General features: G+C 37.1%; 1 protein-coding gene across 1 annotated transcript in view; it reads left to right on the top strand.

Moving 5' to 3' along the window:
* Positions 1-2,382: 2,382 nt before the first annotated feature.
* The window catches only part of LOC149813138 (uncharacterized), a 31,769-nt gene continuing 10,094 nt past the window's right edge, over positions 2,383-24,057 (top strand). Inside the window, exons 1-4 of the mRNA XM_089991066.1 lie at positions 2,383-2,550; positions 2,689-2,868; positions 2,970-3,107; positions 4,209-4,336. Coding sequence (XP_089847192.1) covers positions 2,383-2,550; positions 2,689-2,868; positions 2,970-3,107; positions 4,209-4,336 — 614 coding nt within the window. The remainder of the gene's footprint in view (positions 2,551-2,688; positions 2,869-2,969; positions 3,108-4,208; positions 4,337-24,057) is intronic.

The following is a 24,057-nucleotide window of genomic DNA, read 5'->3' as shown; positions in this document are numbered from 1 at the left end:
CATGCTTACCAGACCATCAGTGGTTCTGACCCCGTTTAATGGGAATTTCAGGTGTTGGACCTACGTTGCGATATGCGGAGCAAGGCGGCATCGAGTTCCAGGGTTTCTCTAGACAGAGTTGTACTGCTTTTTTTATTGAACCTATACTGTTTTTCCAAGCAATAGTGTTGTAATAAACATGTAGTTTTCGATAAAATGGAACACTTTGGTGGTCAATGAGTTGCTTTGCCACATACTTGCAACATGCTCAAAGTTTTCTAAAACTGACCACTCATTATCGTTTGATTCTGCTGTTAAAAGTTTTTCTAAGTTCAACTGCAAAGAAAAAAAAAATCATGAAAATTTTAACTTAGCCTTGTTTTGAAAATTCGGGGCGTTACATATAGAGTATAATTTATTTCAATATATTTTGTTTATCAATACAGACCTTTCTTTTCTTGTGTAGATTGCTGGCGATAATCAGCGTAGTGGAGTTGAAGCGACAGATCAAGACAATGAACAAGAGGATGCACAAAATCTTGGTGATGATTAGATTCATGTGTTGAATATGTTCTACCTTCTTTTTGTTTCAAAAATATAAATGTTGAATTGTAAATAATTAGAACTTGCGAATTTTAAAGTGAATCGATTAATTGTTTTAGTTTCCTTTTATATGTATTTTGATGTGTACTTTATTTTTTATTCACAGGAAATATAAATTGTATAGGAAATATCAATTGTATCACGAGAAATTTTTTCTCGATATTTAATTTTCAATTTTTTTTTTATTTTTTTCCTTGTTTGCGATGGATTAGCGATGGAGATATCCGTCGCTAATCACTATTAGCGTTGAATGTAGCAACGGATTAGCGACAACTATAAATTTGTCGCCAAACCAAAGTCGACGTATAGTAACGACGGCCTTGCGATGGATGTTGGCATTCGTTATGCCGTCACAACTTAGCGACAGAACTGGCGACAGATACAATCTGTCGCTACTTAGCAATGGAATGGGAGACAGATATATTTCGTCATGAGTTAGCATCGAAAAGTTTACGATGGAAGATATTTGTCGCTAATCTGCCGCTAAGCCGTCGCTAAGCTGTTTAGCGATGGATTAGCGACGGATTTAGGTCATCGCTAATCCACAAGTTTCTTGTAGTGTTAGTGAATGGAACTGGCCAGGCTAAAGTCACCCCTGTATGTAAAACACGTCCTGTGTCATGGTCCTGATCTGAGAATGTCTGCCTGTGTCGTATCAGCAGGGCTAAGAAGTGATAACTTAAATGGTATATGCATTAATTTGGCATCGCATGCATCATCTAATTAAGAAAATATAATTTAAGATAAGAAAATATGCATGCATTGAAAGGGCTTCTGCATATGGTAAGTCATGCATATTAACTACTCATGCATTTTATGTTTCAAATATATGAATTAATGTTCCTTTGTTAAATATGTAAATCCTGAACATGCATGATTAGTTATATGATTCTTTAGTTAAATTCAATGTTAAACCATGAAATCTCTATTAAAATCTTTGCTTTGTAATTTTGTCTTACAAGCTTAGCATATTTAACTCTACCGAGACATGTGTGTCTGACCCTATATGGTTTAATATTTTTCAGATAATGAGGAGTAGCTTATATGCGAAGGCGGAAGGTTGTGATAGGAACTGACTACCTTTCCTCTGCTTCATGGATTCTGAACTCTGGTTTTACTTTAATTCAATTCAAGGACAAATGTGATTAATTTTGGATATTGTGGAACTTGATTTTATTTCATGCATGGTATAATTAGTTGTTAAATTTTAAATTCCACAATTACATGGTTGCAAGCATTCATATGTAGTAGCACGCCAAGTTTTATGCCAAATGTGTTTTTCCATTGTTAACTGCTAAAAGGTTTAAATGTATTTCAAAAAAAAAAAAAAATCTACCATTTTTTGGGTTATAAAAATCAGGGTGTTACAAACATGGTATCAGAGCATAAGGAAAGTATGGCTCAAAGCTCGTCCAACCGACCACCATCACTGTAAGTATGCTTCCATTTTTATTTGTTTTGATAATTTGTTGTAAAAATTATATGCCTATAATTATTTCTTATGATAAATGTGGCAAGAATCAGAACATAAATCTGATAGGGTCACATGAATAAGAATTTTTTATTTATGCTAAATTTATAGGCAATCTTAATCCATGTGTGTGTTTGTAGATGGCCAGACGACAACCCCCAGGTTGGACTGCTTAGAGGGACTTCATTTTTGAAGCCCTCACAAATCTGACAGCCTATTGTCAGAACCATGGCAGCAACGGGGGTAATGACAATGGCGCAGGCCATCAACATGATGGTTACATAGCGGCTCCAGTTGTCGCAACCAATGGAGCGTCATACAAGTGCTTCATGGAGTTGAGCCTTCCTGCTTTCACTGGTAAGGAGGATCCGGACGCGACGGAGGAATGGGTCCGTGCTATAGGCAAAATTTTTGAGATTCCCGCCGAGAGACAGGTTTCTTTTGCCACCTACCGGCTCCAGGGTGATGCCAAGAGCTGGTGGGAGACGGCCTGTGAGGTACACTACACGCCTGACTAGCGACGCACCCTCACATGGGAGGAGTTTACAGTGGTGTTCATGGACACCTACTTTCCCCAGTACGCACGTGATCGCAAGATGCAGGAAATTCTGGATCTTTGACAAGGGTCTATGAAGGTGGCGGAGTACACTACACGCTTCCGACACATAAAGAAGTATTGCCCACATGTTTATACCACCGACGAGGCGCAGACTAAGAAGTATGTGCATGGGTTACGTGATGGCCTGAGGACAAGAGTGTTGACCAGCCGTCCTCAAAACCTCAACCAAGCCATCGAGATGGCCACGATACTACAGGTGGGGAAAACTAGAACCTACTTTTTGGTTTTCCAAAAACAATCTCGATAAATCGTAACGATGTCTTTGTGATGTAGGATGACTGAGAGTCTTCTAAGAAGACTCAGCCTAGCCGTTTTGGCAAGTCGAAGGTCAATGGTAATAAGGCCCCTCGACCTGTTGCGGAGGGTAATAAGGCACCACCTGCAAAGAAGGCCAAGGGACAACAGGGTGTCACACAAGCGCCACAGTCTTATGCAGTATGTAAGCACTGCAACAAGAGGCATCCTGGAGTCTGCTACAGAGTCTAGGGTGCATGTCTCAGATGTGGGAAACAGGGCAACTTCATCAAAGACTACCCTATGAGACCAGCTCAGGAGGGAGTTTCCCTTGTTCCTAGAGGACCACAGCAGCCTCAGCTGCAGTGACCCCAACAGTCCCAGGCGCAAGGACAAAAGAAAGCTACTGGACGCATGTATGTGACTTCTGCAGAGGAGTTGCAAGAAGATGCCAAAATCATTGAAGGTACAATCCCTATTGCAAAGTTTGATGCTAAAGTTCTCTTTGCCACTGGTGCTACGCATTCTTTCGTGTTTGTACGTTTTGCCAAGTTGATTGGTGTCACACCGACTTCTTTGGGATACATTCTGGAAGTTATCACACCTTCGAGTGGTAGCTCTATAGCTCGTACCTATCTATCCAGAGTAGAGGTTATGATTGCAGAGCATAACCTCTCTGCCAACCTTATCCTTATGGATATGGTCGGTTATGATGTGATTCTTGGCATAGATTGGATGTACAAGCACTATGCTTGTATGCTTTGTCGTGAGCGACATATTTAATTTACTCACCCTGATCAGCCTATACTTGAGTACAAGGCATATAAAAAGAAGAGCAAAGGATGACTTATTTCAGCATTAAAGGCACATTGTTGTGTAAGAAAGGGGTGTGAGGCCTTTTTGGCCAGTGTTTTTCTGTTAGACCCCAGCACTACACCACTGAAGGACTTGGACGTAGTTTGAGAGTTTTCAGACATCTTCTTAGATGACCTGCCAGGCATACCGCCTACCAGAGAGGTGGATTTTGCGATAGAGTTGGTACCTGGAACGACCCTGATATCCAAAGCACCCTACCGTATGGCCCCAGCAGAGTTAGAGGTGCTGAAGAAGCAACTGCAAGAATTGATGGACAAAGGCTTTATTCGGCCTAGTGTTTCACCTTGGGGAGCTCCAGTGTTGTTTGTCAAAAAAAAGGATGTGTCAATGCGCATGTGCATTGACTACAGGATGTTGAATCAGGTAACAATAAGAAACAAATATCCTCTTCCTAGGATCGATGATTTGTTTGATCAACTCCGAAAGGCCAAGGTCTTCTCTAAGATTGATCTTCGATCGGAGTACCACCAACTGAAGATCAAAGAATCTGACGTACAAAAGACAGCATTCAAGATGTGGTACGACCATTACGAGTTCCTGGTGATTCCCTTCAGGTTAATCAATGCCCCTGCAACATTCATGGACCTGATGAATCAGATCTTTCAGCCTTACCTAGACCTTTTCGTGATCATATTTATAGATGATATCCTAATTTACTAAAAAAGCGAGGAAGATCACATAGAGCATTTGAGGATTGTCCTCAAGACACTTCGACAACATCAGCTATATGCTAAATTCTCGAAGTGCGAGTTTTGGCTAAATCAAGTTATGTTTTTGGGTCATGTAATCTCTAAAGATGGGGTGTCAGTTGACCCTGCCAAGGTGGAAGTAGTTATAGATTGGAGACAACCTAAGAGCGTATCAGATATATGTAGTTTGATCGGGCTTGTAGGCAATTATCATCGTTTCATCCAGGTTTTTTCGAAGATCGCTTCACCTATGACGAAGCTACTTCGTAAAGGAATTGAGTTTGTTTGGACTCAGCAGTGTGAAGAAAGATTCCAGGAGTTGAAGAAGAGGCTTAGTACAACCCCCATACTCACATTGCCTTCTGGGCAAGGAGGCTTTGTGATTTATAGTGATGCATCAGGTACTGGTTTGAGATGCGTATTGATGCAGCACGGCAAGGTGATCGCCTATGCATCGCGTCAGCTGAAAGTGCATGAGCGAAACTACCCCAATCACGACTTGGAGCTTGCTACAATAGTTTTTGCACTGAAGGTATGGCGGCATTATTTATACGGTGAGCAGTTTGAGGCCTTCTCGGATCATAAGAGCCTCAAATATATCTTCTCACAGAAGAATTTGAACATGAGGCAGAGATGATGGTTAGAAATTCTGAAAGATTATGATTTCTCAATTTCTTATCATCCAGGCAAAGCCAATGTAGTGGCTGATGCTTTGAGTAGAAAGGCTGGAAGCCTAACGAGTTTTATCAGCAGTGAGTGGAGATTACTCGAAGACCTGATAGATTAGAAGCCTTTTGGAGCAGAATCAAGTCAGATTCAGATCGCTAGCACGACAGTGCAGACAGAACTCATGGACCGGATCATCGCCCAACAGAAGGATAACCATGATTTCAATAAGATGATTGCAGCATGCAAGCAAGACTAGTCAGCATTGCACTTAGAGGAGGATGAAAGCATATGGTATGGCCAGAGGCTCTGGGTGGCCGCAGAGCCCCAATTGAGGAAAGAGTTATTGGATGAGGCGCATTGTACCGAGTTCACTATACATTGAGAGAGCACCAAGATGTATAAGAATCTTCAGAGGAATTACTGGTGGCCCGACATGAAGAGGGTCGTCGCTGAATACGTGTCAAGATACTTAATCTGCCAGCAGGTTAAGATAGAGCATCAGAGACCGGGTGGTATGATGCAATCGATTGAGATTCTGCACTGGAAGTGAGAAGACATTACCATGGACTTTGTGGTAGGTCTACCCAAGACACGCCAGCAGTATGACACCATTTGGGTGATTGTGGATTGCCTTACAAAGTCGGCACACTTCTTGCCGACCAGGGTGAATCAGACCTTGAAGAGCTTGGTTGATTTGTACGTCGATGAGATCGTCAGGTTACATGGGGTACCTGTGTCGATTATCTCAGATAGAGACCCTAGATTCACATCTAAGTTTTGGGGGCAACTTCAAAAAGCTTTGGGGACGAAGCTTAAGTTTAGTATGACTTTTCACCCCTAGACGGATGATCAGTCAGAGAGGACTATTCAGACACTCGAGGATATGTTGCGAGTGTGTGCTTTGGAGTGGAAAGGCGATTAAAGTAAGCACATGAAGCTAGTTGAGTTCACCTATAATAATAGTTATCATTCGAGTATCGACATGGCTCCGTACGAGGCATTGTACGGGTGACCCTGTAGGTCCCCTGTTTGTTGGAGCGAGGTTGGTGATCGAGTTGTCGAATCACCCATAGTTTTGCAGCATTATACGGATCAAGTACAATTGATTCGTAAAAGGCTTCAGACCGCACAGAGCCGTCAGAAGAGTTATGCAGATCCAAAGAGGCGAGAGGTTTCTTTTGAGGTTGGTAATCATGTGTTTGTCAGGGTATCGCTAACGAAGAGTGTATTTCGGTTCGGCAAGAAAGCAAAATTGAGAATGAGGTATGTAGGACCGTTCCTCATCCTTGAGAGGATAGGAGGCACCGCGTATAGATTGGCACTTCCCCTTCAGTTCTCTAACATCCACGATGTTTTTCACGTGTCGATGTTGAGGAAGTATGTGCCAGATCTCACTCATGTTATTCAGTATGACGAGGTCAAGGTTCAGAGAGATCTCACGTTTGAGGAACGCCCAATAGAGATAGTAGATCGATGAGAATAAGTATTGCGACATAAGACAATTCCACTTGTTAAAGTACGATAGCAGCACCATGGGCTTGAGGAGTGTTCTTGGGAGCCTGAGGCTAATATGAGAGCTAAATATCCACACTTGTTCGGTATGTAATGTTAACCAAATTTCGAGGATGAAATTTTCTTAAGGGGGGTTGGATGTAATATCCGAAAATTTCTAAGTTCTTTTTCTATAATATTATAAAATTCTTGAATTTTGTGCCAATATAAAATTCTAATTTCTTAAAAAAATGAATGTATGAGTATATTCGTAGGGTTTAGGAGGTTTAATCATGTTAAAATGTAGTAAATATAAACCCTACACGTTTTGAATATTAGAGAAAATCCAAAGTGATGACCAATTGAAAACGTTTCTCTTAAAAAGAAAAACTTGATTTTTCTTTAAGTAAATTTATTTAAATAATGTGAATTAACAAAAGTAGATTGAAAAAAATATACATATTAATATGCTTAATAAGTTGGAATTAGTTTATACTTAATGCCTTTACATTTTCACATGATTTGTGGTTATATAAAACAAAAACGATTTTAATTAGAATTTTACGGTGATTTAATTATAATTTAATAAAATAGATTTTTCTATAAATTAAACCCATTTTATTTGTTTAGTAGGAGCCCATAGGTGGGCCGTCCCATCCTATGTGGCATCTTACTTCAAGTTTTATTTTGAAAATAAAGGTATGGTGAATTTCAAGCTTATTTAAAGCTTGACTAGTCAAAAAGGGAGATTAAGGGCTCCCATGGGTTCTCATGTTTTGATCAAGGGCTGGGACTTATTCCATCCCATGACCTAACTTGAGAGGGGCTATAAATCCCTCTCCTAATTCACGTCCCCCTCATTTGTGCTGGATTTTTTTTAGAGCTTCTCTCTCCCCCAAAAACCCTCTTCTCTCTCTCCTTTCTTTCCCTTCCCTTTTCCCTTTTTCTTTAGGGTTTCTTTTGATTCTTGAGTGCAAGATCCAGACTTCAAGGGGTGTGTGGAGGTTATGTAAGGTCCCCACCTTGCTGGAAGAAGGAGTTGATCGGACGGATCATGCAAAAAGATTCATTAAGCCATCAAGAAACACATTTTTTCAACAAAAGGTAGGGTTTCTATGCTTTTCTTGCAAGAACGGAGTTCTTGGCATGGATCTCTATGCTTTTTCATGAGTTTAGAACATGATCAAACTCTCCTAACCATGAGTTTGACTCAGATATAATGATCCATAGCAAAAACATGTTTTCTCCTAAAGCAAACCCTTTTTGAAATTGGGTTTCTCATAAAAATCGGTTTCTCAGAAAATAGATTTGTGAAAATAGTTAGTATTCGATTTATGCCATGATTTTTTATGCAAATGTTGGTTTGGGTTGATAGAATATGTTATTATAGATATACTGTAAAAAAAAATTAGGGTTTTTTATGGTCAAAATTTAGGGATATTGTGATTTTAACAAAGATTAGGTTTCTTAGAAAAGAAAATGGTAAATTCATCAAGAAAGTAAAATTCGTGGGTTGATTCATGCAAGATTTTATAATTTATGATAGATTGTTATTTGTTTAACCCTCTGTGAATTTTATGGATTTTTTTGAATTTTATTTCATGTATTTTGCTTAAATTTTTTTAATTATTTCGGGATTCGGGTGACTCGGTTTGTTCACTCGAATGTAAATCTCGGAATTTCCTAGTCTCTGGCTTTACCTTCGTTCAGTAAAATGGTTGTTTCTTCCTCGTTCAGAGAAGTTTTAACAAACAGATTATTGCGTTGGATAGCTAACACAATTTTGCATCTACTATGAAAATTTTGGCTCGGTTCATGAACTGAGCACATCCCTGTGATAGTCGAAACAAAAACTGATAGGTCTATAGTAAAACATTCATAACTCCTTTATACGGAGGAGTTTTTATGAACAGTTTGTGGCTATAGACAGCTAACAAAATTTCTTAAATACTTTAGAAATTTCATCTCTATTCATAGAGCCAAATTTTTTTGTGAGTTCTGTACCAGTCGGGCAGAGTGAAGAAATCGGTAAAATTAGAGCAAATTCATAGAGCAAGGCTCAAAAGATGCATAGTTTATATGTCTTTATGCAATTTTTTGATTTAATTAACATGCATTATGTGAATGATTATGCAGGTCTGATTTTACGCAAATTTTATATGATTATGGCATGAATTGTTAATAAAAGTTTACACGGTTAAGATCAAGGATCTAAGGATCCAATGAATGCAAGTTATGTTTTAATTTCTGAAACTGTGTGGGCTATATGTATGCTTACTTATCATGATGATATGACTGTTTCATTGATGTGGATGTTCATATACATATTCTTTATTGGATTTGCTATGTACGTGTGCTATGTGGTGTGTAAAAATGAGTAAGATATTCATACCTCGCATGTACTAAAGTTCAGTTACAAGTCGTATTAAGTGAATCTTTAGACTGCTTTATAAAAATGCTTCCACAATCATAAAGTAGTTCAAGTTAATGTTGCATGAAAAGTAACATTGTAATCAAGTAATCATGTGACATTAAAACTCAAGGTACTTGTTGGGAGAGTAGCAAGTGATACACAACTTCGTGGGGCAAGTATGTTACGGGTACAAAAGTTTGCTCTTCCCCTCCCACGATTTTATGAGGAAAACCTTTGCATTAGACTGCAACGTAGAGGTTCTAGTACTCATAAAGAAAAACTGTTGCATCGGGTTGAAAGGTGTTGAGAATCTCTCTCGTATTAACGTCCCTCACCCCGTCTTAGTGAATGGACATGGCCAGGCTAAAGCCACCCCTGTATGTAAAGCATGTCCTGTGTCATGGTTATGATATGAGAATGTTTGCCTGTGTCATATCAGCAGGGCTAAGAAATGATAACTTAAATGGTGTGTGCATTAATTTGGCATTGCATGCATCATCTAAATAAGAAAATATAATTTAAGATAAGAAAATATGCATGCATTGAAAGGGCTTCTGCATATGGTAAGTCATGCATATTAATTGCTCATGCATTTTATGTTTCAAATGTATGAATTAATGTTCCTTTGTTAGATATGTAAATCCTAAACATGCATGATTAGTTGTATGATTCTTTAGTTAAATTCAATGTTAAACCATGAAATCTCTATTAAAATCCTTGCTTTATAATTCTGTCTTAGAAGCTTAGCATATTTAACTCTACTGAGACATGTGTGTCTGACCCTATATGGTTTAATATTTTTCAGGTAATGAGGTGTAGCTTATATGCGAAGGCGGAAGGTTGCGATGGGAACTTAGCCTACCTTTCCTCTGCTTCATGGATTCTGAACTCTGATTTTACTTTAATTCAATTCAAGGACAAATGTGATTAATTTTGGATATTGTGGAACTTGATTTTATTTCATGCATGATACAATTAGTTGTTAAATTTTAAATTCCACAATTACATGGTTGCAAGCATTCATATGTAGTAGCACGTCAAGTTTTATGCCCAATGTGTTTTTTTGTTGTTAACTGCTAAAAGGTTTAAATGTATTTCAAAAAAAAAAATCCACCATTTTTCGGGTTATAAAAATCAGGATGTTACATCTTTGGTCAGCATGTACTCGAGCACAGTCTCGAGCGTTTGGTCCAGCGGGGTGAATTTTCTATCATAGCATCATAGCTCCACCCTTCATGCTTTACTTTTTCTCAGGATTTTGGTCCCTACTCTAACTGTAGTGGTTTATTGTATTGAGGGATTGACTTTCCTTTCTGATAATTCTTGTGGGGATTTGAACCCCCTGCACCATAACAGAAGTCTCTGTTTTGCCCCTTGCGGTGATTCCATTTGTCATTTCTGACGGAGTGGGTGAAGTGAGCCTTCTTCTTTTACTCATTTTGACTGTTCTTATGTGAAGCCTTCATAGACTCCATTTTCCATGCTCAACTCGAGCCATTCGGCTCGCTTTATTAAGTCGATGAATGTTCTCGATGGTGCAGTAGAGATAAGGCCTCTCAGAGGCTATGAGAAATTACTTAAGATTATCCACAAAGTATGTCCCTCCGATATGGGATCTCTTATCTTATTACATGCTAACCTCCAGTGGTGAATAAAATCTCTGGCTTTCTTATTTTCCCTCTGCTTGAGGCCGCAGTGGTGACTAAGGGTGGGAAGTGCCTCAACATTAAACATAAATCTCTCAATGAAAAGATTCACCACTTTGTCAAACTCTTTCAGTTCGATGGGGTTAACATGCTCCGAATAACATTTTGTTGCCATACCCTTCAGACTGCGAGGGAAACAAAGGAAAAGTGCCCAATTATCTCGCTTGAATTTGGCGCATTCAGCAAAGAACATAGCCAGATGTGCCTTGGGGTCACTAGATCCATCAAATTTGATGAACTTTCTGGGGAGATTCTCAAGATTGTCATCATTATCCAAACTATAATAAAAGTCCTCACTGGTGAAGACTTTCTTGCCCTTGTCGTGGGCTTGCAGATCCTTAACCATTTTAACCACGTCCCTGAGTTGTGACTGCTCAAAATCATTGGCAGATTGTTCTCTGAACTTATGGGTTGACCCCTGCCTTTGAGTTATTTACAAAATGTCGGTTGTGTTTCAAATTCTTCATCCGTGCCCTCTACTGATTCATCTTCATCTGACATATCAGTATTCTGAATATGTTTCTTGGATAGCTTCAAAACTTTCTTGACTGCTCGACCTTTTGACTTTTGCTTGACCTGGGTCTTTTCTGTACTAGCTTCGGCTTGCTCCGCCAGCATCTTGCTCATCATCTTTTTAAACATGGCATACATTTGAGGATCAATGTCATCATCTTCTTGCTTCCTTTGACTTTTGACTGACCGTGGGGAATCCAGTTCCTCTTCTGAAGCCATTAAGTACTCAGCGGTCTTCTTTCCTGACCTTGTTTGGACCATTAGATTTTGCAAATGCTCTCTACGGGGCAAAGTTGATGGTTAGGCTTTGGAGAGAGATTTTGATTGAAAGAAAATATTTGCTGAGAATTTTGGTAGACAATTGAAAGAATATCCCATTACTAGGGATTGAGTCATCACTGGATTATGACAATTGTGTTGCCATTCCTTTACAAAAATAAACAACTGAAAATTATGCCTTGTTACCTAGGCGAGGTGGTCAAACCAAGAATGAAGAATTTGAAAGATTATTCATTGAAGGGAAAACTTGATTGCATTAATAATAAACTTGAGAAAGAGGGAGCAAACAGACAGTTTGCCACCACTCTTGATAATCAGCAGAGACACGAGGACCGGGAAAAAGAGGAAGAGTAATAAAAGAGTCTCAGCCATATCTGGCAGAATGGTATGTTCCGGACCACTATATTGATGTAAGGTCGAACTCTGGCACAACTCCTGATAGCAGCCGCATCTCCACGCACTTCTGTCTCTGGGAAAACTGTCGGACACACCGCTCCGGATGGTAGTAGGCACAGAAGAATGGGCCAAGTAGCTTAAACCGCTTGCCGTATGCATAGGTGTATCTAAGAGGTGATAGCTCTCGATCAAAGTAGTCTCACACCACTTCTTCCTGCGGATGATCAATTAGGAACCGGTACCATGCAATTGGAAGGAGCTCCTTACCGTTGTATCTGAACAAACTAGCTCTGGTCGGCACATGCTAGAGGAACCAGGACTGAAGTGCATAGGTACACCCCTCGACTAAGATGGACTCTCCAAGCACGAAGCAAGTCAACCCTCAGTAGAGAAAAGCAAGTGTGGCCATGGCTATCGAGAGGCGGCTGGATTGTCGACTTCCCCACCTTTGTAGGAGCTGAACTATTCTGACATCCACATAATTTTGTCCATCTGGGAAGAAAGCAAGTTCTATAGTGCACAGAACCATCGCATGTTGAATTCTCCCTCGAGCTGTTCTGGATAACGAGCTGACTTCTGCGAATGCCTCATACTGTCGGTAGATCTCGATCAGGTTCACATATTCATTTTCATTTTCCTCAATCAGTGACCAAGACCTATGCCTTATCATGCAAGCTAAAGCATCTTTGGGATCCAGACCCCTGACATTAATCAAAAAATGCTACTCCAATGGATCTCCAAGCTGACCGGATGGCTCAGGCAATCCCATGATCTCTGAAAACTCATCCATCAACAGGGTCATCTCGCCCCATGGGAACCAAAAAGTACAAGTGTGTGGGTTCCACCACTCTGCTAGTGCATGCATTAGATTGTCGTTGACTGTCAACTTTTCCACTGCGGATGCCAGTTCCAACCCGCAATCACTCAAGTGGTCCGGAAACATACAGGAGAAGTTCTTGAACCAAGTATAGTACCATCGGGGAAAGAAGGGTTCAGTGTTGAGAGTTCGATGCTCGGGAAGACTTTGTCGCCCCTCATAGGAGATGTAACCCTCTAGAAAGACAAAGTCAAGCTGACTAGATGCCATTGGACTGAAAGATAGGAAGATTGGAATTAGACTTAGGAAAAATACAAAAATTTTGAAAATTGCGGGCAGGATAAAATGAAAAGCTGAAAATTCGAGGTCCAGAGTTACGGAAGAATGGAAAATCACTTGGAGTTTTGAGATAAAACAGATAGTTTGGAAAATCATCCAGGGTTTTAAAAAAAAAGAGATATTTCTATAAAAGATGGAAAATGAGGTATTTTGGAAAATTGTCCAGTGTTTTATAAAAATTGGGAAAATATGGGAAAATGAATTCAATCATATTCTGCACAAACAATTATGTACATACAACATTCCCTAAGAAGCTTACTCTAAATGCATCAATTTTGAAAGAGCTGTAGGACCCTAATCCTGACTCTAGGCTCAGATCAGCTGTGTCCAATCATGCTATGCCGATATACTCGAGCGGAGGCTCGATGTACATGGCATAAAGATTCATCTCCGGTTCTAGGCTTGTGTTTTCCCAACATCCTTGAGCACCTGTCGATATACATTGGACGATGACCCTTGGTACATGGCATGGGGGTGTTAGCTCAAATAAGTGGCCCAATTGTGAGGCTCTATCCCGAACTATGGTTCTGGAAAAGAACCCAGCAACGTGAAGACCGAGTAGACATAGGTGGGGTGGTTTTTGAAATATAAACACATGCAAGCAAACAGAGGGCTCTAAAACCTAAAGAGATAGAGTTTTGAAAATTTTAAAGAAACAAACATTGTGTTCATATAAATCCTAGATTGAGGAGTGTTGTATTTCAGACCTAAGTCTATGTGAACATAGATAATTCTCCTCAATTGGTCCTACCAAACCATGCCTAGTCTATAAGCAATTCATGTCAGTTGGGTTCAAGTCTAGGCTCTTAGGTTCATATGATATCAGAAAGTAAAGTTGGCATTTCATAGAACACGATTTTGATAATTGAGCTAAGTCAAAGCACACAGTTGATCAGGCAAAGATAGGTCCCATCACGGTCGCCAAACCTGTTATCATTGCAAAAAAATTTTCCCTCCCTCTGCGAGAGAGAGAGAGAAATGATTCGGCGAGTCAAACTCGACCAAAGTTTTGAAAATGGTTTTGAAAATTACTCTCTTCCATTTTGAAAATTTGCAGAAAAATTTTGTGGAATGCGATCCGCCTGTCGGTACAAGGTTCGACCGTTCCTGGTGCCTTTACCAGGGGTAATCGAACCAAGGATCAATTGTGTGCTTTAACTTGACTCAAATGCCTAAATCACGTTCTATTTTCCTAGAATGCATAGAGAATCAGGCATGTGCTATGGAATTTTGAAAAGATACAAGTTTAAGAAATATGATGTTTGCTTTGGAAAATTTGATGTACTTGGAAAATGTTTGAGAAATACTTGGGAAAATCATTGAATTTCATTGAAAATCAGAAATTGCATTGGAAAATGAATCTTGAATAAAAAATGGGTTCTCAAGAAAACTTGAACTTTGACAAAATTGATTTTGAGATTTGGACTACTTTTCTGAGAAAATTGATTGATTTGAGAATTCTGAGAAAAATCAATTTCATAAATAGTTCAAGGACTTTGAGAAAACCGATTTTTGGGATTTGAAAATGAAATTGAGAATGTGGAAATCTTGGGAAATCATGATTTGAACTTGTAAAATACTTGGAATCTCATTTGAAAACTCAAAGTTTTTTAGAAAATCAAATCCTGAGAAAGACTTAGAAAGTTCTGAGAAAATCGATTTCTCTGAAATGGAATTGGGAAATGAGTTTGAAAATGATGCAAATTGAATAAATGAATATGAATTTGAAAGATAATTCTTTGAGGAATTGAGAAAATCCTTTTGAGCTTTGAGAAATGCAGTGCATTTATGAAATTAGCCTAAGAGTGTAGGTTGAATGTGGCTAGTACGAAGATCACAAATCTGGGTTTTCTTCGTATTCTGACTATAGCCATAAATACAAATGCCACCAAGTTTGTGAACTCCCTAAGAGCTTGTGTACGTGCCATTCGTGTCAACCATAGTGATTTTGGAAAATGTGCATGAATGATACATCAGATATTGAAATTTACAGAATTAAACTATCTGCAATGCAATCCTATTCTATGCAGGAAATGTAAATCTTATTCCAAATTATTACATCTGATATGACATTGAATTAAATAAATGAAAAGAGATAAAATAACTAAATCTTCTTTTTGAATGTTCCTGTAAAACTAGAAAACAATTTAGCACAGAAATATAGGAAACATCTAGATTTATCCAAAAATATTAAGAATTATCATATATTTTTCAGATATAAACTTAATTCATACCTCTCTGATATAAACATAAATGATGAAATTGGATTGGAAATACAAAAATGATACTTGGAAATTCAAAATTGGAGTAAAAATGACCAAAATACCCGTGATAACCTTGAAATCAGGGTTTTCTAAAAGAATTTTTATTAAATTTGGAAATTTGAGAATCAAATGAAATAAAATAAAATAAAATATGATGCAATATGATGATATGCATGAAAATTTAGAAAATTAAAGATTGGAATTTCAAAATTGATGTCTAAATGACCAAAATGCTCCTGATAGCAAGACTATGGCCTTGAAACCAGAGTTTTCTTAAATAAATTTTGTAAAAAGTTGAAATGTGAAATGCAAATAATATTAAAATTAACCCTAATATGATGCTATATGCTTATTCACATGATAAAAACCCTAAAATGGCAAAAATATCACAAAACAGTGAATTTCGCCTGTTTTTCGCCTGAGTTTCGCCTTTGATTTTAAAAATAAACTACCCAAAATGCAAATGAGCTTGGAATTGGCTCAAATTTAGTATGGACACCTAGACTAACCCTAAAAACATAATAGAACTCGAAAATATATTTTTTTGATATTTTTTTATATAAAAATCAACTAAAAATCTTAAAAATCAAGATTTTTCCTAAAACTCTAAATTTAAACTAAATTTTGGGTACTAAACTACCATAGAAATCCCCAAAATTTTATGGGGTGACAAAGGACAATTAGGCAAAGATTTTGTCCTTTTACAGATTTTGGTTTTGACCTATGGTCGCAGCTTAACAGCTCCGGCAAGTCGGATCGTAATCCGGTGACTCTAGGATTTAGGGCAGACGGACAGGTTTTTGGAAAAATTATGATAAAAATATCAAATAGTGAATAAAATGACTGAAATTTTGGGAGAATGTCCCTGACAAACAGAAGAACAGTTCTTTTTTTTACTGTCTCTATATTGTACCTACGGATTGGATGGACATAGAGGTTTATCAGACCTCTAATTCTGATAAAATCTATCTAATAGGGATTTAATTAAGAAACTTATAAAATCTGGAAAGCTAGAAATTCAAACCCTAAAAATTCTTAAATTCTGGGAAATGATAAAGGAGTTCACTAAGAACAACTCCACTGTTGAAAGTTTTGACATTCGACCTACGGATTGAAGCATCACAGCCGATTAGGGTCGGTCTAGACCCTGACAAGCAGAAATCGAGATTTTCACAGAGGCATGGGAAATTCGATTTTTAGCAAAGGCTAAATCATTATGGAAAAATCCATAAAAATACTGGAAATGATAGGATCTAGCATAAATCTATAGTATGTTTTAGAGTAGGATTTGGATCTCCCATGGAGGAGATCTCGGGTCTTCAAGTATGCTAAATGAGGATCTGGATTTTTCACAGGGTTCAAAACCTGATGTAGCATCCAATTTATTTGATGGGGTTTTGAAACCCAAATCGATCCAAACTTTTGACAGGACATCAAGAACATATAACCACAACTATCATGCAATTTTTCAGAATTTTTGAATGAAAATATTCACATAAAATCATAGCTTGACTTTACGTAAACATGAAAAACTATGGACTCTAAGCTAAATATTAATAAATCTATGTAACATGGACAAAATGACTATGAAATAATGGAATTAACCTATTGTGAACCACTGTGAAAGAAATACAACTATAGTAGTTCTTGATGAACTACTACAGAAAAGAAGGGCCACAGTGGTTCATTGTGAACCACTGTGAAAGAAATACAACTATAGTAGCTCTTGATGAACTACTATAGAAAAGAAGGGCCACAGTGGTTAATTGTGATCCACTATGAAAAATAACAACTATAGTAGTTCCTCATGAACTACTATAGAAAAGAAGGGCCACAGTGGTTCATTGTGAACTTGTGATCATTATAAAAATTCTTCTCTTTTCCTCTTTTCCTTCTCTTTGCCTTTCTAGCATCTATTCCCTTTTGAAGGGGAATAAAAGATAGAAAAGAAGAGAGAAAAAAAAAGGAAGAAGGAAGAGGAACTCTTTTGCAAAGGTCTCACTTGACCTTAGAAAGATTTTGAAAATTTTACTCGCCTCCGTTTTGAAAGTTTGCGGGAAAAATGGAGAGACGGGATTCGGTACGAGGTTCAACTGTTCCTGGCACCTTTACCAGGGGTAATCAAACCAAGGATTGAATTTATGCCTTTTGATTTACCTAAATATCATCTAAGAATTTATTCTAAGTCTAAATGCATAAAGAATCATGCTTGTGCAATGTAAATACAGAAATGTATGTTTTTTTTTTTCAGAAAATAGTTTGGAAATTTAGGATTTTTCAAGTGATTCTAAAATAATGGAGTGAAGAAATGATTCAAAGGGTTGAAGTTGATTTGAAAAAGTTAGATTTTGAATATAACTCAAAATTTGAAATAGATCTGGAAGGTGAGACTTGAAATTCCAAGTCTTGGAATAATCAGAATTTTGGAAAGATAAGTCTTCAGATGAAGAGAAAAGGAATTTAGAATTGGAATTTTGAAATAAGAATGAATTTTCAAAGTTATAATGGACTTTGGATTTGAATCGCTTTTTAAGAATCGATTTTGAAAAGGAATTTTTGAATTCAGAACATAAAACAGGATTTGACTTTGAATTTAGACTTGAAAAATAGATTTGAAATTGGCTTTGAGAATTGGAAATGGAACTGGATTTTAAATTTGGAATAGAATTTGATCTGAAATCTAGAATCCTGGATGGATTTGAATCTGAAATCTGAATCCTCAATCGGATTGGATCTGAAGTCTGGAATCTAAAATGGAGTTGAATTCGAAATCTGGAATCCTAAATGGAACTGGATCCGAAGTCTGGAATCCAAAATGGAGTTTGAATCCGAAATCTGGAATCCTAAATGGAATTGGATCAGAAGTCTGGAATCCAAAATGGAGTTGGATCCAAAATCTGGAATCCTAAATGGAATTGGATCCGAAGTCTGGAATCCAAAATGGGAGTTGGATCCGAAGTCTGGAATCTTAAATAGAATTGGATCTGAAGTCTGGAATCCAAGATGGAGTTGAATCTGAAACCTAGAATCCTAGATGGGGACTGGATTTGGAGTCTGAAATCCAAAATGAAGTTGGGTTCTAAATCTAGAATCCAAGATGGAATTAGATTTTTGATAATCCAAATGGGACTTTGAGGATGGATCTGGATTTTAGAAATCCAGATTTGAATTTAAAAGTGGCTTTAAACTTTAGAAAAAAAATCAAATTTTGAGATTCAGAATCAATCTCAAAACCTTGATTTTGAATTGAGAATCAAGACTCAATCTTTGGATGGAACTTTGGAGATTTTGAAAAATAAAGAATAAACTTGATTTTAAACTTGAGTTTTGAAATCAGGAGATGAATCTGGGAATTGAACTTTGAAAATTTGATCCAAAATGCTAAATTGAATTTGAATTTGAATTTGAATTTGAATTTGAATCCTGGAAATGAAAATGAATTTGAATTTTCAAAGTTGAATTGAATTTTGAAACTGGATTTAGATTGAAAATTGAATTTAGAATATAGGAATGAATTTGAAATATCAAAGTCAAATTGGACTTTGAAATTGAAGTTTTAAATTTTAAAATGAGATAGAAAGATGAATTTGAATTTATAAATTTGAAGATTGATTTGAGAAAAAAAAAATGTATTTGAAGACACATCTCAAAGTCACTTGGATTTCGAAAAAGAATGAAAAGAATTTTGGAAATATGATGTAATTCTATCCTAAATGATGAATGAATTAAAAGAATTTGAAAAGCATATTTTATTCTTTAAATGAATTGAAATAAGATTGAAGATATATTACATTCCTGACTATAGTCATTGAATGTATTATATAATAATCTATATTTGAATTCAGATAAAGAATGAAACATATTTTGGTGCTTTTATAAAGTTTAAAATGAAATTAACTCTCAATATATCATGATTATGGCCATTGATATATATCTTGAGTTAATTTTAAGTTAAACTCTGATAAAGGAAGAAAATATTTCAAAAATATGATGATTTTTTAAAAGGATTCAGTGTGGATCCAATGTTATTCCATAAAAGATGAAAATCCTAAGTTTTGTTCACATCTTCACTATGGCCATTGATGCAAATCATCAACTTAGGATTTAATCACCTTTTATTAGAATGGTGAATGTGCCATTCGTGTTTCCTATTCGTGAATTTTTGAAAAAAAGAGAAAATTATATGAAAACAAACAATTTCTAGAAGATACATATGCTCATACATTCTAATCTAGGAGTTGGGAAGTAAAGTTTCTCATTTATCTCTAACTATTACAACTTGAATTGGATTTTAAAATTACAAGAGTCTCTAACTCTATGAAATGAAATAGCAATTTTCCATGCATTCCTTGCAAAACAGAGTTAGTATCAAGAGGTTTTGACAAGTAGGAGAGGAAAGAATGAAATATCATATTGAATGTGATGAGTTGCTCATGCCTAGGCCAAGAGGGATGCAACACACCATTAATACAGGTATTGGAAGAGTGTATTGGGCCTACCATATATGATATCCTGAGATAGTGGGAGATGGGTACTAACATCTATGAATGGCATCTTCAAACTTAATTAGGATCTATGTTTGATGTGTCTTCCCAATGGAGTATAATGTCTGCATGAAGCTTCAACCATTGCTATGTGAAGGCAACCGAAGGGTGTATGTGCCATGGGTAGTGAAGTGGAAGTGCAAGATGGAAGCTGGTCCTGGTAGATATGACAGTGTGCAGGGGTATAGCCATTGGAGTTTGTAATAGGAATTGGTGGCAGTAAAAGGTGGTTGACAAATGAATGGCAGGCCACATAGGTGTTGTAGGTGACCAGCACCTCCGGATGCCTGAGAGTGATGTCACAACAGTGCCTAAGCACTGTTGTAAATACTAAAGAAGGGAGAAATGCAACAGATGTGGAAATGCATGTTCTGTTGCATGATGATGAGGTGTTGGTGACAGCCGATGAGTGATATTATAATGTAAATGAATAATGATGATTGCAGGAAATATGCATATACAGAGAGATATTAAGAAAGTGCATGTGTTGATAATGAAACAAGATATTATTAACGAAATCAATAAAATGTTGAAAATAAATTGAAGGTGATATGGCTCAGAATATAACAAATATGGATTGTGCATGGGGTCTTTCACAACAAACAAGAGTTTCACAGAGGCATCCCAACAGTAAAAGAAAATTTTCTAATAGCAGAGAAATTTTTTTTTACATCAAATATGGTGAAATGCAGTTAGTGTCTAAGTGATGAGGGAAAATGTGAATGATAAGTGCATTTGTGGAAGGAGTGTAGGAGGTGTTGCCACAGGAGCAACAGTTGACAATGTGCAGTATGCATTCGTATACAGTGTACAGAGAGTGATTGATGAGGAATATTGAATGTAAAGATGCAGGTGACAGTAGATGGATCCATATTAACTGCTATGCAAATTAACATTCTAATGCAATGGCATGCATGCTAAAGATTCAAACTAATATGCAGAGATTAATGAAAACATCACACAACGCATATATGAACTTTAAACTAAGGATAACATATGCAAATGGCTCATACCTAACCACGATAACCATTGAAATGAAGGGGCATTTATTCAGATCAACAATAATTTACAGGAATGCAAATGGTGTAATATTGAATGCTAATGCCAACCTATTGGTGATACCATATGGGGGGGGGTATATGATCCATACGAATGGTAAACAGACACGCCATGAACATGATAGATGCAAATGGAATAATATGCTAAGAAAATAACGATGCCAATCAGATTGATGGAACAAGATGATGTAGATAAGCAACAAAAAATCTGAAAGACGTGAAACAGTAAACCCTACCTGAAAAGATATCAGACACCATAAAAATGCAAAGAAACAAGGGGTAATTAAATGGAGGGGATTCAGTAAGCCCTAAAATGCGATTAGAGGGACCAGCGAAGGTAAACCAGAACAGAGATTCAAGTATATCAACAAATAAATAAATAAATAAACAAAATAAAACAATGGATTCAGAATTATCAAAGTGGGAAATCGTGTATATGGAGAATCACTACTTAACAGAAAATGAATCAAAGAAATGAAAACCAAAATGTTGGTAGGAAAATTGAGGCAACAGAATGAGATCGGAAAATAAAATCAATAGTAGATTAGAGAGCAATATAAACAACAAAACAAACTAAAAGAGGAAAAATAATAACAGTAAAAACAAAAAAAAAGGTGTCAGAATGAGATCATTCCGTTGATATTGCGTTGAGGTAGGTCGATTTGCTATAAATAGATCAACCTTGTCGCAGATGCTTCAAAAAAAAAAGGGGGGGGGGGGGGTAAAATGCGAAAATCAAAAAGGAAGAATCTGAATCAGCGGTGGAAGAAATCCTTATCGTGGCTATTACTGGAAGTCGGGTTTCCTTTGCTCGATCAAAGAGAATCCAAGGGGAGAAAATTAGAAGCAGAGGGGGAAGTAGGAAGAAGATCGAGAAGAAGATGCGATGGTGAAGACCGGTCGTGATGGATGCCAGAAGGGGGGGGGGGAAATGCGAGAAGGGGGCTGGGGTGAGAGCGGATGATCTGAGAAGGCTCTGCGACTCCCTTTTTATAACGAAAAACCATTAGAAAGTTTTCAAATTGGGTCCAAGAATTTTTTGAGAGTTTTCAAAATAGCTGTCTTTTCAGAAGTTATTCTCAAAGGAGTGGATTTCACAAAACTTGATTTTTAAAAAGGGGCTTTAAAAGGCCATTTTTTTTATTTTCTTTTCTATATATATATTTTTTGTTCTTTCTCTTTTACAATTTCTACATTTTTTGTATTTTTGAAATAAAACTCTAAAATCTAAGGGAAAATATGGGACTTTAAAACTATTTTTGTAATTTTTGAGAAATATTTACAAAAGAAGGGTTTTTTGAGAATTCAGGTTTGATTTTTGGAAATTTCTTCAGAAAACGGGTTTGGATCTGGGTTTTGAGGAAATATTCGAGTTTTGGACCTCAAATCAAGAAATACAAAGCCATGGATCTAAATGGACACCGGATCGATTGTCTGAGCCTTTCAGAAATTATGTTTGGCATTTTTGTAATTTTAGTTTAAAAATTGGATAACGAGACTCAGATTTGGATTCTGGCGCTGAATCCGGCTCCGAAATAGAGTCAGATATAGAAAATGGATTTGATTCTATTAAAATCCAAGAAATAACTGGAATTTAGATTGAAGATGACTCAATTTACTCAGAAAATGGGAGCCAAGGGTAAAAAGGAGGATATTTACAAAAATTTAAAAAATTTGGGGTGTTCACAGATGCCCCTTTTTGCTACTAAGTCAGTTGAAAGCCGGGCTTAGTGGCAAAGAACATACTCCAAATTTTGAAAAATGCCCCAATCAACAAATCTGAACTGGGTGTGGAAGAAATGTCACTTTCAGGCTTAACACCTTATCCTGAATGGCTTTGGAGAGACGAGATCTTCGAAAATGATATGACCAAATAACAGAAAGTGAGGAAATCGTGATGGGACTTTAGGTGAAGATCCTGGAATGATGAAAGATAAGAATTTTGATCAAGTCTCATGAGTGAGACAAGATCAACTTTTTTGAATGACTCAAGTTTAGCCCTTAACCTGGATGGGATAAAGATATATCAAGACAAATTGAATGAGGGAAGGAACACATGAGGGCCTTGATGGGATATTTTTGAGAAAAATGCCTTATGAGATGAAGCTCAAGAACAATCCTTTCCTAGATGGATATGAAGAGCATGGATTCCCCGATGGGGAAAACCATGATGGGACTGAGAGAACTACCTCGTCGGAATGAGAAACCTCATCGAAACGAGACTTAGGTTTAACCCAAACCTGAAAGGAAGATACCTCGTGGCACGAGGTTCAGGTTTAACCCTTAACCTGAAAGGGATGATACCTCAGGGAGCGAGGTTCAGGCTTAACCCTTAACCTGAAAGGGACAACCAAATGGAATCCTCGAACGAAGAAACCATGATGGGACCTTCAGAGTTTGAACGAACAGATCCGAAAGGGGTTTACGAAAGGAGGAAAATGGGGTTCCCTAAAGCTTTGGAAAAGGGATGATATGGGGTGCCTCATTGCTGAGACTGAAATCAGCTTTAAAAATCAATGACCTCTCACAGAAAAGTACATGTTTGACCCTTAACCTGAGCAAATACAATCATACGGAATTCTCGAATGAAGAAACCGTGATGGGACAGGAAGAGATACCTCTCCTGAATGAGGCAACTTTTTTTTAAAACAATGTCAGTTTGCATCAAAATGGATATTGAGTATTTATTTCATTTTTGGATAACTAGAAAATTTTGCCAATAAGATAAAAATTTGTATTTGACTCAAATGCTTGGAAATGTGCACATATGTGCAAAAGACGTTCCCTCTTTTACCTAGAGTATTTCCTTCAACGAGGTTAACTCCTCAGTTTTAAGAGTCAAATTCAAATTTTAGCGCTGATGATTTTCTTCAAGGAAGCTATCCATTTTCCTAATATGAGAAGAGAAGAAATACTCTTAATTTAATAAAAGCAAGTAGTGAAAAGATATTGATAAAAGAATTTTGCATAAGAAAAGATGACTTCTGGCAATTTTGGCAGTTTGATATCTGAGTGTTTTCCCATGATGATCCTTTTGCACTCTTTTGAGTCATTGAGTTTTCTCGGGTTTTTACATCATCCTTCATTTTGGAGATGT

The sequence above is a fragment of the Nuphar pumila genome, chromosome 16 (genome assembly GCF_984573655.1).
Source record: "Nuphar pumila chromosome 16, dmNupPumi1.hap1.1, whole genome shotgun sequence".
Classification (NCBI taxonomy): domain Eukaryota; kingdom Viridiplantae; phylum Streptophyta; class Magnoliopsida; order Nymphaeales; family Nymphaeaceae; genus Nuphar; species Nuphar pumila.
This window is presented reverse-complemented; position numbering and strand designations above follow the sequence as displayed.